The sequence below is a fragment of the Alexandromys fortis genome, unplaced genomic scaffold (assembly GCF_014885135.2).
Source record: "Alexandromys fortis isolate MF-2015 unplaced genomic scaffold, M_Fortis_MF-2015_v1.1 scaffold_40, whole genome shotgun sequence".
Lineage (NCBI taxonomy): Eukaryota > Metazoa > Chordata > Mammalia > Rodentia > Cricetidae > Alexandromys > Alexandromys fortis.
Window position 1 is genome coordinate 11,874,272 of NW_026067966.1, and position 13,545 is coordinate 11,887,816.

The following is a 13,545-nucleotide window of genomic DNA, read 5'->3' on the forward strand; positions in this document are numbered from 1 at the left end:
ATGAATGCATGAACAGATTAGACAGACTCTCTAAGATCTTTCCCATTGAAAAAAATTTATCGTATTTACTTTTTTTTTTCTCTTCTCAATGCTTTTGTTTTTTTTTTTTTTTTGTTTGTTTGTTTTTGTTTCTGGCCGTAGGGGTGGGGGAAAAGGCTTATTAGTTTTGTTCTATGACAACTCCCTGAGGTACTCACCTGGTATTCTCTTCTTATGTTACATATAACCACACAATATATATTTACTGTTTTAGCTCAATTTCAGATTTGTCCTAGGAGCAGTATAGCCTGAGTATGTGGAAAAGCAACGAGAATACAAGGAAAGGGCCAGGCTCCACTTCCCCTTTAAGACTTCCTCTTAGTGAATTTACACCTCCCATCAGGCCCCTCCTCTCGAAGGGCTCACCAGCTCCCAGTTGCATCCTTCCAGGAGCTTTTGGGAGGACATTTAAGTTATAAACTATTTTTAACGGGTATTATTTATAGACCCACAACACCATCATTATAGATCAGTTTGTACAGATTACCTTTTTCTCTGACACCATGAAGTCATACGTGCTTTCAAGCCTAAAGAGATATCAGATGTATCCAAAATGTTCACCAGAATGATGCAGTCTTGCTCAGCACAGACCAAATGTACTTTTTATTTGTATTTTTAGAAATCAAAAAAAAAAAAAATTAGAAGTGATATAGATTATAAACAAAGCAATGATGGAGGCTGAGGTAAAGTGTTAGAAGTCATGTGATGAGACCTTTGTTTGAAGTCCTGGTGTCTAAATTCAGAAATGACATGCATGATCACATGAATTAACACCTGCTAAGAGTTTCAATGCTTTAGAGGAAAATTGACTGACCAGAGTTTTCCTTATTTGACTCGTGATTCCCTTGTTTTTAACATGAAATTCTTACTGTGTATGTAGCCTACAAATCTCTTGATTTGTTTTTCAGTTCCAAGTTGCAGTTGTCCATTTGTGAATGGGGATAACATATCGGTGCCCAGTTCTTAGAATTGAGTAGCTGCTCAGGACCCAGACTGCCAGGACCTCCTTCAGAGGAACAAGTTAGGATGCCGTCAACTACCAGCGATGCCTCAAAGTCCTCTCACTGGCAGGGAATGCATCAATTTTAAGAAAAATGGAGAGTTGAAGAAATCATTTAACATTAGTGTTCCTTAAAAAGCTGTCCCTTTTATCTTCCTTTGGATTCATTAATTATAGATATGCCCTGATTTATAGATACTGGGAGAAATGGAGGTGGAAATTACTCAGGCTGGGAGCTCTGACCAGACTCCTGCTAAGAGGGTGGGAGGCCTCTAAATGCTCAGCATTCCCGAGACACAGGAATCCTCCTGTGGCCCCCACTCCGCTCCTGGGGATGTTCTTCCTCTCAGCTCACTTTAGTCATAGAAAACTGATCATCGTGAATACTCGCAGTAGTTAAAATTCTCGTACCCACCATGAAAAGATTATGAAATTCTACATCTTTGAGAAGAATCACCCCGAATTTCTTGAGCACACAGAATCAAGTTACTTAAATGATGTCTATTTCATATTCTGGGTGCACACATTTGCAATTAGCTATGCTAGGCATTTTCCTTTTACTTAATTCCACTATCATCAAGTAGTATTTATTAAGCACAAACTGGGCTAAATTAATTTTATACAGAGTAGCAGTTTTAAATGCATTCTCTCTGTTTAAGAGTCCTTAAATAATCCATCTACCTGATATATGACATTTGTTTCCCTTAGGGAAAAAAAAACTCTTAAATTTGAATTTTTATCTTATTATTTCAGGGCTTCAATAGGGTACATTCCACTCATAACATTAGCATATTCAAATATAAAAAGTGCCAGCCAGAACTAGTGTAGTGCACTGCCTGGAATTCTTTCTTAAGCCCATACTAGTGTTGATGTTTTTCCTAAATTAAAAAAAGATGGATCTTTTCTAAAAATGACTGCAGTAAAAGAAAACCAGTCTAAGTGTAAGCAGTAAATATAAAATAAATAATAAAACATATTAAACTTTAATATGTAATATGGTTCATCAAAAGCAAAGAAAAACCATTGAACTTGAAAATGTTTAGCAAATGATTAAATATCTAGAGTCTTCAAAGTCACTAGAGACATTGAGTGACCTTGAGAAAATACGAAGTGAAGGCTTAATGAAAATTTGGAAAAGGGAGAACACCTTCCCAAGTGTAAAACTGACACCATTTCTTTCCTTTTAACAGCAACAACAAGTTTCACTTGAAATTCCAACCACAAAAGGGAATTTGAAAAAAACTCATCCTCAAGGACCTCCTGATTTCATCCTAGTCACAGCAGACACATTCTCTTATATTTTGTTTTTAGAAGTAATGACACTGTACTTTGGGGACAAATGCCTAGGAGGAATGAAAGAAATGAAAATCCAAGTAGCAGCCTGCAACAGGAGCATTGTGTCAGCATACGCCGTCAGTTCTCCAAGAAGCAGCACTGTGCGGTGTGGTCCATGTTGCTGCGTGAATGATGTGGGATGATGTGGGATAGCTCACAGTGATGCTTCAGAAGGCTCTGCAAGGAACTCCACATACCATGACAGCCTGTAACTGCATGGCTTTTGGAAAGTAGAATTTCTGGGTGTTATTTCTCGTGCTCCTTTGTGTGTATAGAAGTGTTGCGTGTATGCATAGTCAACAAGATTGTTCTCCAGTATGAACGGGTATTTCACTCATGTACATGTGTGGGAGGTCAGAGACGACACCTGGGTACCTTTCTTCAATCACCTCTCAGTTTCTGGGCATTCTTTTGTTTTCTTTTTTCCCTGATTTTTCTTGGGTGTTTTTTTTTTTTTTTAATGTATCTTCAATGTTCTGAGTTAGTTAAGTATTTGGATAATTTTGAGCAAGGTATACCTGTAATTCAGCTTGCCCTGGCTTCCTGCTCAAGTTCCTACTTGTTTCCCAAAGTGCACTCAAGAGTATCTGTATGCTTTTAGTAGCAAATATCAATAATAAAAATTGCCTTTTTTTTTTTTTATTAGAAATAACTTAAAGAAGAAACGAGAAGCTTGAAAGCAGTAGCCTGGTAGGTGAGACAAGAGACATCAGACCCCGGGTCATTCTGAGATTTTACATCTGGTGGGTAGCCTGTCTTTGTTTATATCTTCAGAAGCTCCCAGGAGGATACAGCAGGCAGAATCCACAGGAAGAATTTGGTCATACTTTTCAAAGTAGTTTAGTTTTCAACAATCCACCTTCCCTTAAGGGAAAACCACCTTGAGAACCAATTAGTGGAACGAAATGCTGGGAGAAAAAGATCGGGCTCCAGTAGAAAAAAGCATTTTGTTGATTTCAAGTAAAATCCTAGGGCCAGATGCTAATAGGGATGTCCGGGTGCTCATCTTCCAAGCCTCAGGGACACTGCAGTCCGTTACATTTGTTTCTCTTCAACCAAGACAGGAACAAAGTCTCCAGACAATTTTGTAAGACTTAATCCAGATTTGGGGAACAGGAGACAATCTTCTGAGGAGTAACAGTGGATTATTGCACTAGCAGAAAAAGGGAAAATACAGCTTTCTTTCCCTTAATCGAATTCCTTGTGAACAGAGCTCAGGGCTCTACTGCTCACAGTGAAAGAGGTACACAAGACAAAAGGCTACCAAGCATTCATGCATGACAAGGCTAAATTCATGTATCAATGCCTCTTAATGTTACAAACTACAATTATAACTATGCTGTCCAGTGCTTTCAATGGTGTGTCAGGAAGGAAGTGTACATGAACAGAAAGTGAAATCTCGCAGCAAGGAATGGGACTATGAGAGTCTGCTCAGGTAAGGGGTTGCTCATTGTCACAATCAGAAATGCGTACTGAACCACACACCAATATCTATCTGCTGGAACTGAAGCTATTGCCACCCCCCTCTTTTTAAAAAAACAAAACAAAACAAAAACAAAGATGTTTTCTTTTAATTTACAAAAAGTCATCTCATTTTCAACTTTGCTTTGATTAAACTCTTCACAAAAGAGCTGCCATTAGGAGGGAGAATAATAATATCAAGCAGGTGTCCACAAACATAGCACCTGTTCTTGAACAAAGTGCACACTTAGACTGCTTGCTAAGAAGAATGAACATGATACAAGGCTGTGCCAGGAAGAAGCCCCTGCATTCAGGCACACACTTAGATGCACTGAAAAGTATCTTCATGCTAAAACAGTGTAGCACAGGCTATGAAGTCTGATGCTTTATTTGGCAAGTCTGGATCATCTCATAAGAATAGAGCCCTGAAATCACGGCTTTTTGATAAAATGACATAATAAAAATGTAAAAATGAAGAATAAAATTGGAGAATCCATTTTAAATACTTATCGTGGTGCCTGGCATATACAAGCAGGAAGTATGATGGATGTCAATGTTTGTTGCTATTATTGTCCCTCTGTTTCCCTTCCTGCTATCTGAGACCCATTAGAGGGTATTGGAGATTCATTCATAGACCTCATTGCTTGGTCAGTCTCTGCACTCACACTTCTGCCAGCTCCCCTGTGAGGACAATAATTTTCAGTCCAAGACCTTAGGTTCAGTCTGATGATGATTCTGATGAGTTTTGTATGTGTGGTGTGACAGTGGAGCACTTCAGAGTCCAGGCATTGTAAGGCATTTCCCATTGCAGCTAGCCCTCTGATATCTATTAGCCTGCTCTCATAGGGTTGGAAAAATATGTGGAACATAATATGTCTATAGACCTATGCTGCAAGGAGGGCCTGCTTGTTTGTCCAAGCCACCCAGCTAGCTTAGCCCGGAAATAACCACACAGAAACAGTATTAACTAAAACACTGCTTGTACCATTAGCTCTAGCTTTTTATTGGCTAACTCTTATATTAATTTAACCCATTTCTATTAATACGTAGGTCACCACATGACAGCATCTGTCTCCAGTGGATCCATGGCTGCTCCTTGACTGCCTTTCTTCTCCTAGTATACGGCCTAGCTTTCCCTGCCTAGTTCTGTTCTTCCCTTCCATAGGCTCAATGGTGTAAGAGGTCTTTTTCTGTTTGTGTTGCATGCATTGGTTAATAAAGAAACTGCTTTGGGCCTGTTGATAGGGCAGAACTTAGGTAAGCAGGGAAAACTAAATGGCATGCTGGGCAAAAGGAAGGCAGAGGGAGATAATTGTCATGGATCCCCCACCAGAGATAGACGTGCTAGAACTTTGCCTATAGGCAATGACCTCATGGTGATACACAAATTAATAGAAATGGGTTATATTAATATAAGAGTCAGCCAGTAAGAAGTCAGAGCTAATGAGCCAAGCAGTGTTTTAATGAATACAATCTCTGTGTGGTTATTTCCAGGCTACCACGGCCGGGACGAATATGCGGGCCCTCCTCCTACAGATCTACAGTGTGACAGAAAACACCCAGCCTGCATCAGAACCTCCACCACCATTAGGAATTGCCCTGCAGAGCCATGAGCAAAATAAAAGCTTACTCATTAAGAACTTTTATAATTATTGATCATGTGACAAAAGCTAACTGAGCTGGAGAATAAATTAAAGAATTGCCTACCCATAGTGCAAATCCCACTGTTCCAAGAAAGAAGACATCAGCTGAGAGTCTAAATTGAAGGAACAGTAGAAGTGGAGACATAAGGAGAGAGTGATAAACAAAGCAAGGATAAGACCTGGCTATTCCTGTAAAGTCTAAATAGGCATCCTCAGCTTTGGTGTGCGAGGGGGCACACATGGCCAACAGTGAGCCCACTCGCAATGGTTAACAGGCATTAGAGGCTTTGGTAGACACGGAGCCAAAGACTCTATGTCAACGGTTCTCAACCTTCCTAATGTTGTTCCTCATGTTGTAGCGATTCCCCAATCATAAAATTACATTGCTACTTATAACTGTAATCTTGCTACTGATGAATCATAATGCAAATATATATGCGGGATAGCTGATATGAAAGCCCAAAAGGGTTTGTGACCCCTAAGTTGAGAACCACTGCTCTATGTGGATTGTGTCCTAGTCATCATAATAGTAGGGACACATAAGCGCTACAAACTTTACTGACTCCCTAAATGAGGACACTGGGGCCAGCTCGGAAGATTAGTTTGCCTGTGTTTACAGAGCAAGAGAAAGATGCGAGCAGGATGCTAGAATACCATTCCATGGCACGAGGAGATGGTGGTTAGGGACTTGCTTTCCCTCTCTATGATCACTTTGCTCCTCTCAATCTCTTGTGCGCATTCATTATTTAATCCCTAGGGCCCTTGTGGACTAGGTTCTGCAGGTAACAAAACGAGAGACAACTAGTGAACATCCTTGGCCACAGTGTCACATGGACACCCAGTAGGGGCAGTGCTGGATTAGTGGCATGGTAATAGCTTTGGTCTCCGTCCATCCGAATGTGAAAAAGTATGGCCATAATATTCTCTGTCTTTCAGGAACTGAATCAGCTTACTCGAGTGTTGGAAGGCAAATATGTCCGGTGCACTGTGATTATCTTCAGGTACACAGAGTGATGGATGACTTTTAGTTTATTCTACAGTCATTCTTAGAACCCACTAAGCTTGCTTGCTTCTTTCTTTTGTTGTAAGCACAGTTTTCTCATTTGTTGCCTTGATGTCAACTCATTTCAGTCTTGTTTTTCTGATGGCATAGTTTTAGGGGCTACTCTGCCAAGTTATAAATTCAAAGGACCCTTAATAGAGTAATCAAAAGAATGGGAATCATGATAAGCTTCCAGAATTATTTTAGGAAGTATGAAAACAAGGAACTGGCCTCAGATCTGTTCACACACACTTACAGCGTCCAGCAGGAAAGTCTCAATAGATCCCATCCTTTTAGCAATGGCCTCTCTCTGGGTTCAAGCACAACAGTTACATCCCCAAGTACTAGCACCCAGGCAAGCACACACCCTTACCTTGAAAGCAGCACCTCCATGGATGACAGATTTGATAAAAATCCCCAAGTCAGTTCCAGTTTCTCGGGATTTATTCCCTTTCAAGCTAACTCCGAGGCCAGCGGAGCCAGAATCATTTAGGGGGATCTCCAAGGTGAGCTGCTCGCTTGCCTCCAGGGAGAGCATGTAGCAGTCGGGTTCTCCTTTCTGTTGGGAAGAGTGAGAGAGGAGGGTTGATATCAGTTCACCTTCTCGGATGACTGAAGCAGATGCAGTTGACAAGACGGAATGGCTGGACCTCTAACAGCTATTTTCCTGGCAGATAAAGGCAAGTCGCTTTACCTCTCTATCTCTCTGTAAGATGCTACCACCATGCCTGCCACACAGCAAAGCGATCTCTGGGTATAGAATCTGGTTATGGCTGAAAAAGAGGCCACTTTTTGAGGTCAAGTTGTACAACTTTAAACATTCTGCAGACATTTTGGGAACCCGGTTGGATATTTAAAATAACAAAATCTGAAAAAGCCCGGGTTAAAACCGGTCTAGCTGAACATAGTGGACAATGAGGACTACTGAGACCTCAAGAACAATGGCAATGGGTTTTTGATCCTACTGTACCTATTGGTTTCGTGGGAGCCTAGGCAGTTTCGTGGATGCTCACCTTACTAGACCTGGATGGAGGTGGGTGGCCCTTGGACTTCCCACAGGGCAGGGAACCCTGACTGCTCTTTGGGCTGACGAGGGAGGGGGATTTGATTTGGGGAGGGGGAGGGAAAGGGGAGGCGGCGGTGGGGAAGAGACAGAAATCTTTAATAAATAAACAAATAAATAAAAATTAAAAAAACCAAAAAGAAAATAAAAATAAAAATAAAATAAAATAACAAAATAGGCTGGATGTTAAACTCAGCGAACGTCAGGTTGCAGAAGATTCTTAGAGATCATTCACTCTCCACATCTTCATCTCGCAAATGAAGATGCAGAGCTTAAAATACAGAACTTTGTGAAAAGCTTGGAGAAATATTACACTTATAATTTAAGATATATACTTTGCCATGGAAACTATAGCATTAGTGAAGAGTATCAATAGGACCCAAACACGGAAATTTTCATTTTAAAGTTTAGAAACATTTTTAATGGCTATTATTGAATTCAAATTCATCTTATCAAAAATCAAGTGGTAAGCTTATATCATTGTCTAGCAGAGTCCCCTAAAAGTAAATAGGTTCCTAGACTGCCATAAAAAGTAATTATGCACAATAAATATTTATGTGATCTCTGAAAAATGACACATATACCCACTAGCAAACTAGTCTCCCAGGAATGTGGTGGCAAAGGCAGGCTTATGGGCCAGCTCTCCTGGGAGAAGTATGTGGTCAGTCATATGTGGTACAGAGGGTCTTCAGACACACAGTCATGAGAATCTGAGCATGCTGTGCATGATCATTGCATCATCCTCCCCCCCCCCCCCGCACCTCTTCAAGCACCACAGTGCTTAGCTGGAAAATTTGAAAATAAGATATTCCTAAAAACCATCCACTCATTCTAGGGCAGCAGTTACTTCCTCTCTGTAATTATGTCTAGAGAGTCTCATCTTAAGGTCGCTTTGAGGTGACTCCTCTGTAATACTGTGTATTTAAAACATTGTCATGAATGTCTGAATGTCAGTCTCAAATCCATATAAAATCAGAAGTAGCAGAGAACCCATAATTAAAACAGGATTAAGGGGTCTGATCATAGCTAGATCCACTGACCTGACATTTTCAACTCTGAACAAAAAAGACAAGAACCCACATTTAACTTGTAAAAAAATGATTCTTTCAATTGCTTCCACTGTGAATGAGGTTTATTGGCAATACGCTGACAAAAGGTTGTTCAAAGGAAGGAAACTTTGTTGCTTAATTTAATAAATCTACTGTAAGTTTATATAGATACTATAATGTATTATATATGCATATGCATATATACATATACACATATAATATATGCATATATATGTATATTCGTCATTGTATTGGCTAAGAAGGAAACAACAATCTCATGACTAGAATCAAAGTTACCATTCCCGGTTTCTGGTTTGTTTTTTCCCCCCTCATTGGAACATCAGAGCTCAACAGTAAATGTAAACATACCCTTCACCATTGTCTTCCAATCTGCCTAATTTAGAATACATGACATTTTACAGTCACATGTGTTTCTGGGCCTCTCTGGGGTTGGGTTAACTTAAGTCTAATGAAGTTATACAGAAACAAACTATAAATTAAAGGACAATTGTTCTCACAGTATGTTCTGAATATTTTAGGAAGAAAAACTAGAAAGTTCTTTGGCTACTACAAACAGAAAATTGTTTTAAAAGAAGTAATTTGCTTTAGAAATATAGTTCTACATTGTTCTAGATGGGGACGTGAGCAGATAAATGTACTCCTAGGATACATGACTGTGTGCGGCAAGTGTGTAACGTGTGATACCATGTGGTGTATGACTGCACCTTCAGTTCACACAAGTCATGATCAAGGAGGTTTCACTTGACAACTGTACTTGACGAGTAAGATTGACAGCCATGACTGACCGACAGCCATGATTGTTTTACGCGTACTCATACTTTTAATTGTTATCTAACTGCAGAAACAGAGACTATGTTGAATTATGGCTACCTTTTCATTTCAAAGTTAAGTTCCTGACCTGTGAGAGCCAGAAATACAATAAAAACAACAAGCCAAGGGCTAACGATGATGGAGTTGACCCACTACGAGTACCTGACACGGTTTAAAACACTTAGCTTCACGGTGACTCTAAAGGTTTATTCGTTGTCAGCGCCATTTTAAAGATGAAGGAATCATGGTGCATAGTAGCCAGGCACCTTGCTACCAGATCACAAGAATTGCAAATACTGAAGCTTTGTGATGCCCAGGCAGCATGACTCCTGGCTCCAATTATATTTATTTTTAGTAAAAGGTCATGAACTGTTTATTACATGTCTAATATTCTATAGACATTTTCACAAAAGAACTGAAATTTTCCATGATCTCTGATTACAGATCATACCAGCCATGCTGTAAATTTATTATTAAATGATAAATGTATATATTTATAGTGTGTATATTATGTGTTTATGAATACAAGGCTGGAAAGATGGTTTAGTGGAAAAAAATGCTTGCTGACAGTGGATATGGAGTCTGAACTGGCCATTTCCTATGACTCAGAAGTCTCTCAGTGGAGGAACTGAGACACCAGTCAGCCACACAACTTTAGATCAACAGTCTGTCCTGTCTACAGGAGATGCTGGGATAAGGGTGGTGCAGAAATTGCGGGAGTGGCCAACCAATGACAGGTCCAGCATCAGACCCATGCCACAACAGTGATTCTACCTCTGACAGTGCCTGGAGTGCTGGGACCCGGAGTCTGAATGGCCCAGAGACCTAGGGTAGACCCAAATGTCAACATAGGATGCCTAAAGATATGTTGCTCTTCCCACAGATTGCTGAGGACCCCAGTTGTCATCAGAGAGCCTTCAGCCAGTTAACTGTTGGAAACAGATGTAGAGACCCACAGCCAAACATTAGGCCAATCTCAGGGAATCCTGCTGATTGTACCAGCCAGAGTCAAGAAAACGTACAGAATCAACTAACCTGGGTTCATAGATGCTCAGAGTCTGAACCAATAACCATGGAACCTGCATGAGACTAACCCGGGCCCTCTCCATATATGCGGCAGTTGTGTAGCTTGGTCTACTTGTAGGACTCCTAACAGTGGGAGCAGCAGTTGTCCCCAATACTGTGGCTGGCTTTTAGGACCCTGTTCCTCAAACTGGGTTATCTTGCCCAGCCTTATTACAAGGGGAGGTGCTTAGTCTTACTGAAACCTGATATGCCATACTTGGTTCATACCCATGGGAGGCCTGCCCCTTTCTTAACTGAAACAGAGGAGGGATGGATTGGTGGGGGGGGGGGAGCAAAGGAGACACGGGGGAGGGAATGATAAGAGAGGAGGGAGGGGAAACCAGCTAGGGTTTAATATATATATCAATTAATTTAATTTTTAAAAGTGCCTGCTGTCCAAGCATAAAGACATTAGTTAGGATCCAGAGCACCACGTAAACACACACACACACACACACACACACACACACACACGCATACACACACACAATGTATACATAGTAAACATGTATACGTAACATGTATACATTAAAAAAAGTGAACTTATTAACATATGCATTACCTCAGATACATATTTTGAAGGTAGTGGCAGTAATACCCCTTAAGCCTCTTTTCAGTGAATTTTAAGAGTTCCAGAAATCTCTAAGAACTATAGTCACCATCCAGGTAATGAAGCAGTCTCTAGATCACTCCTGTGTGAACTGAAATTTGGTACGTCTTGACCAATACCTTTATAGTCTCCTCATCCCCCGGTAATCACAACTTTACTTTCCATTTCTGGGTTTATTTTGTCTCTTTTTTAATCTTTTTTTTCTCTTTTTTTTCTTTTCTTTTTGAAATGATAGGTTTTCATTCTGTAGCTCAGGCTAGCCCGAAACTCCTGTAAATTGGGATTACAAGTGTGAGCAGCGTGCCTGGCAGACTGACCCTTTACGACTGCGCCACTACACATCTGTGTGTCCCAGAGCTGTGGCCCATCATGACATCACATAGTCACAGGACATTTCACGACAGGTTCCTACAATGAAGGTAAAGTGATACGCAATTTATATTCTCTACCAACTCCAGTTACGCCTCCCATCTTTGCTATGCTCTAACGGGCTACAGTCATAATTAGTGGTTTCTAATGATGGCGAGTTCCCAGGGGTGACGGAAGCCATTACAGGAGTTAACACAGCCATTTCCTTTCTTAGAAATAAATGTCCCTTTACCTAATGTACAGAGACAAAAATCAATATACCGAATGCCTCATACTTGGTTCAAACAAGCAGCTCTAAAAATTAAGCTCAAACCTTGTCAAGCAAAGTTCTGCAGTGAATGGGAGGAATAGAAGGCAATGGCCTGTTCCAGTCGCTCCGATGAAGGTTATCAGAGACGTGGTCAAGCTGAGGACAATGTCACATTCCGACTGCAGATGCTCCTGGCTTCCTGGCTTTTCAACAAGATATCCTCCCACCTGCGTTAGGAGGACCCCTGCCTTTTCCTTCTACAGATAGCTGCAACTCCCCATAAAAATACTAGTGTAGTAGGGGAAGCTTGTGAGCCACACTTTTAATTTACCTTCTCGTTATGTTTTATAGCTTTTCACTGAGGTCATGCTTCTGGACACAAAGTCCTCAACAGTCCCAACGTTAGGCTGCGATAGATACTCAAAATACCCCCACTATGTATTCCTAAATTCAAAGTACCAGCACTTGCTAGGGACTAACTACACAGAATACTCAGTTTGGGCCTCAACCTTTGCACAACTGACATTTGGGGCTCTGTGGGACTGTCCTATGCATTGTAGTTAACTACATCCCTATAACCTCAGTAGTGTTTCTGCACCAGCTGCGCTAACTGAAAAGGCCGCAGGCATTGTCAGAAATCATCTATGATTGAATTACATCCAGTTGAGAAACCACTGGTCTTGAATTAACATTACCAAATGAAGCCAGATTTTAAAAAATGCCTGGGTCTAGAAAGTATAATAGATGTTGTTGGTTACATTGCTACTAATGATATATGTTCCCAAGTCCCAAGACAATAAACACCCTGCAAGTGGGCAGGTCTTCAGAACACAAGTTCATGACCAACATGTGGTTAAAATAGACGATTACAGTCATACATTCGCCTGTGTTTACAGTTAGATGACAGCGGATTCCTGAAGGCAAGTATTCAATTTTTGTGAGATGAGCAGAGCTGAGAATATGAAAGGAAATGCTACATTAATTGGTACAACATCCTTCTGTACAAGACTCTAAGACCAAACTATGTGACCATCAAGTACAGTCCACCTAGCTAGCTATAGTAACATGATTGCTACTTCTTACTTATTAAATGTATATATACAATTGTATAAAATAATATTGACATAAGATGTGAGGCAAACTTTGTGTGCAGTGTGCTTCATGCTTCACTTGTGCCACACACACGCTGCACACACACAGACGCCATCCCCCTCTGTCTGGCTGGACACAAGAATTCTGCACTATGTAGTGTCCCCAGAGTAGTGGTCGAGGTTTACTCCAACAGGAGCGCTGCCATTTCCTTTTTATTTTATGTCTTTCCAATATTACTGAATTACTATGAAAGGAATGTTTGTAGAAAGAAGGTATGGCATATAAAAATGTTTTCTACATCATTATACTGCTAACTTTGGGAATGGAAAAGATACCTTTAAAGGCATGTGTGTACACATGGACACCTATTTATCTACCCTACTTGGAAACTGTACATAATACATGTTATTAGATTTATTGTAAGCGGTATTTAATTCTCTCGACTGCATGTGGTATGTACATATTGTATGCATGTGTTTATGTTTTTAAACTCCATCAGTTCCCTCAGATTGAAATTCAGCATCACAAAGAAATATTCATGGTACCAAGGTTTTAGAAGCACTGTGATCCTGTACCCAAAGCTATATTATCTGTCTATTCATCTAAATACATTCATCTATTGGTCCATCCACCTATATGAAAATATGCAGACACACATGCACACATGCAGACAGACAGACTTGACAGACACACACA

At 40.4% G+C, this 13,545-nt stretch overlaps 1 protein-coding gene across 1 annotated transcript in view; it reads right to left on the reverse strand.

Annotated features, from left to right (window-relative positions):
- The window catches only part of Pard3b (par-3 family cell polarity regulator beta), a 992,131-nt gene that overhangs the window by 422,345 nt on the left and 556,241 nt on the right, over positions 1-13,545 (reverse strand). The window contains exon 11 of the mRNA XM_050154204.1: positions 6,894-7,079. Coding sequence (XP_050010161.1) covers positions 6,894-7,079 — 186 coding nt within the window. The remainder of the gene's footprint in view (positions 1-6,893; positions 7,080-13,545) is intronic.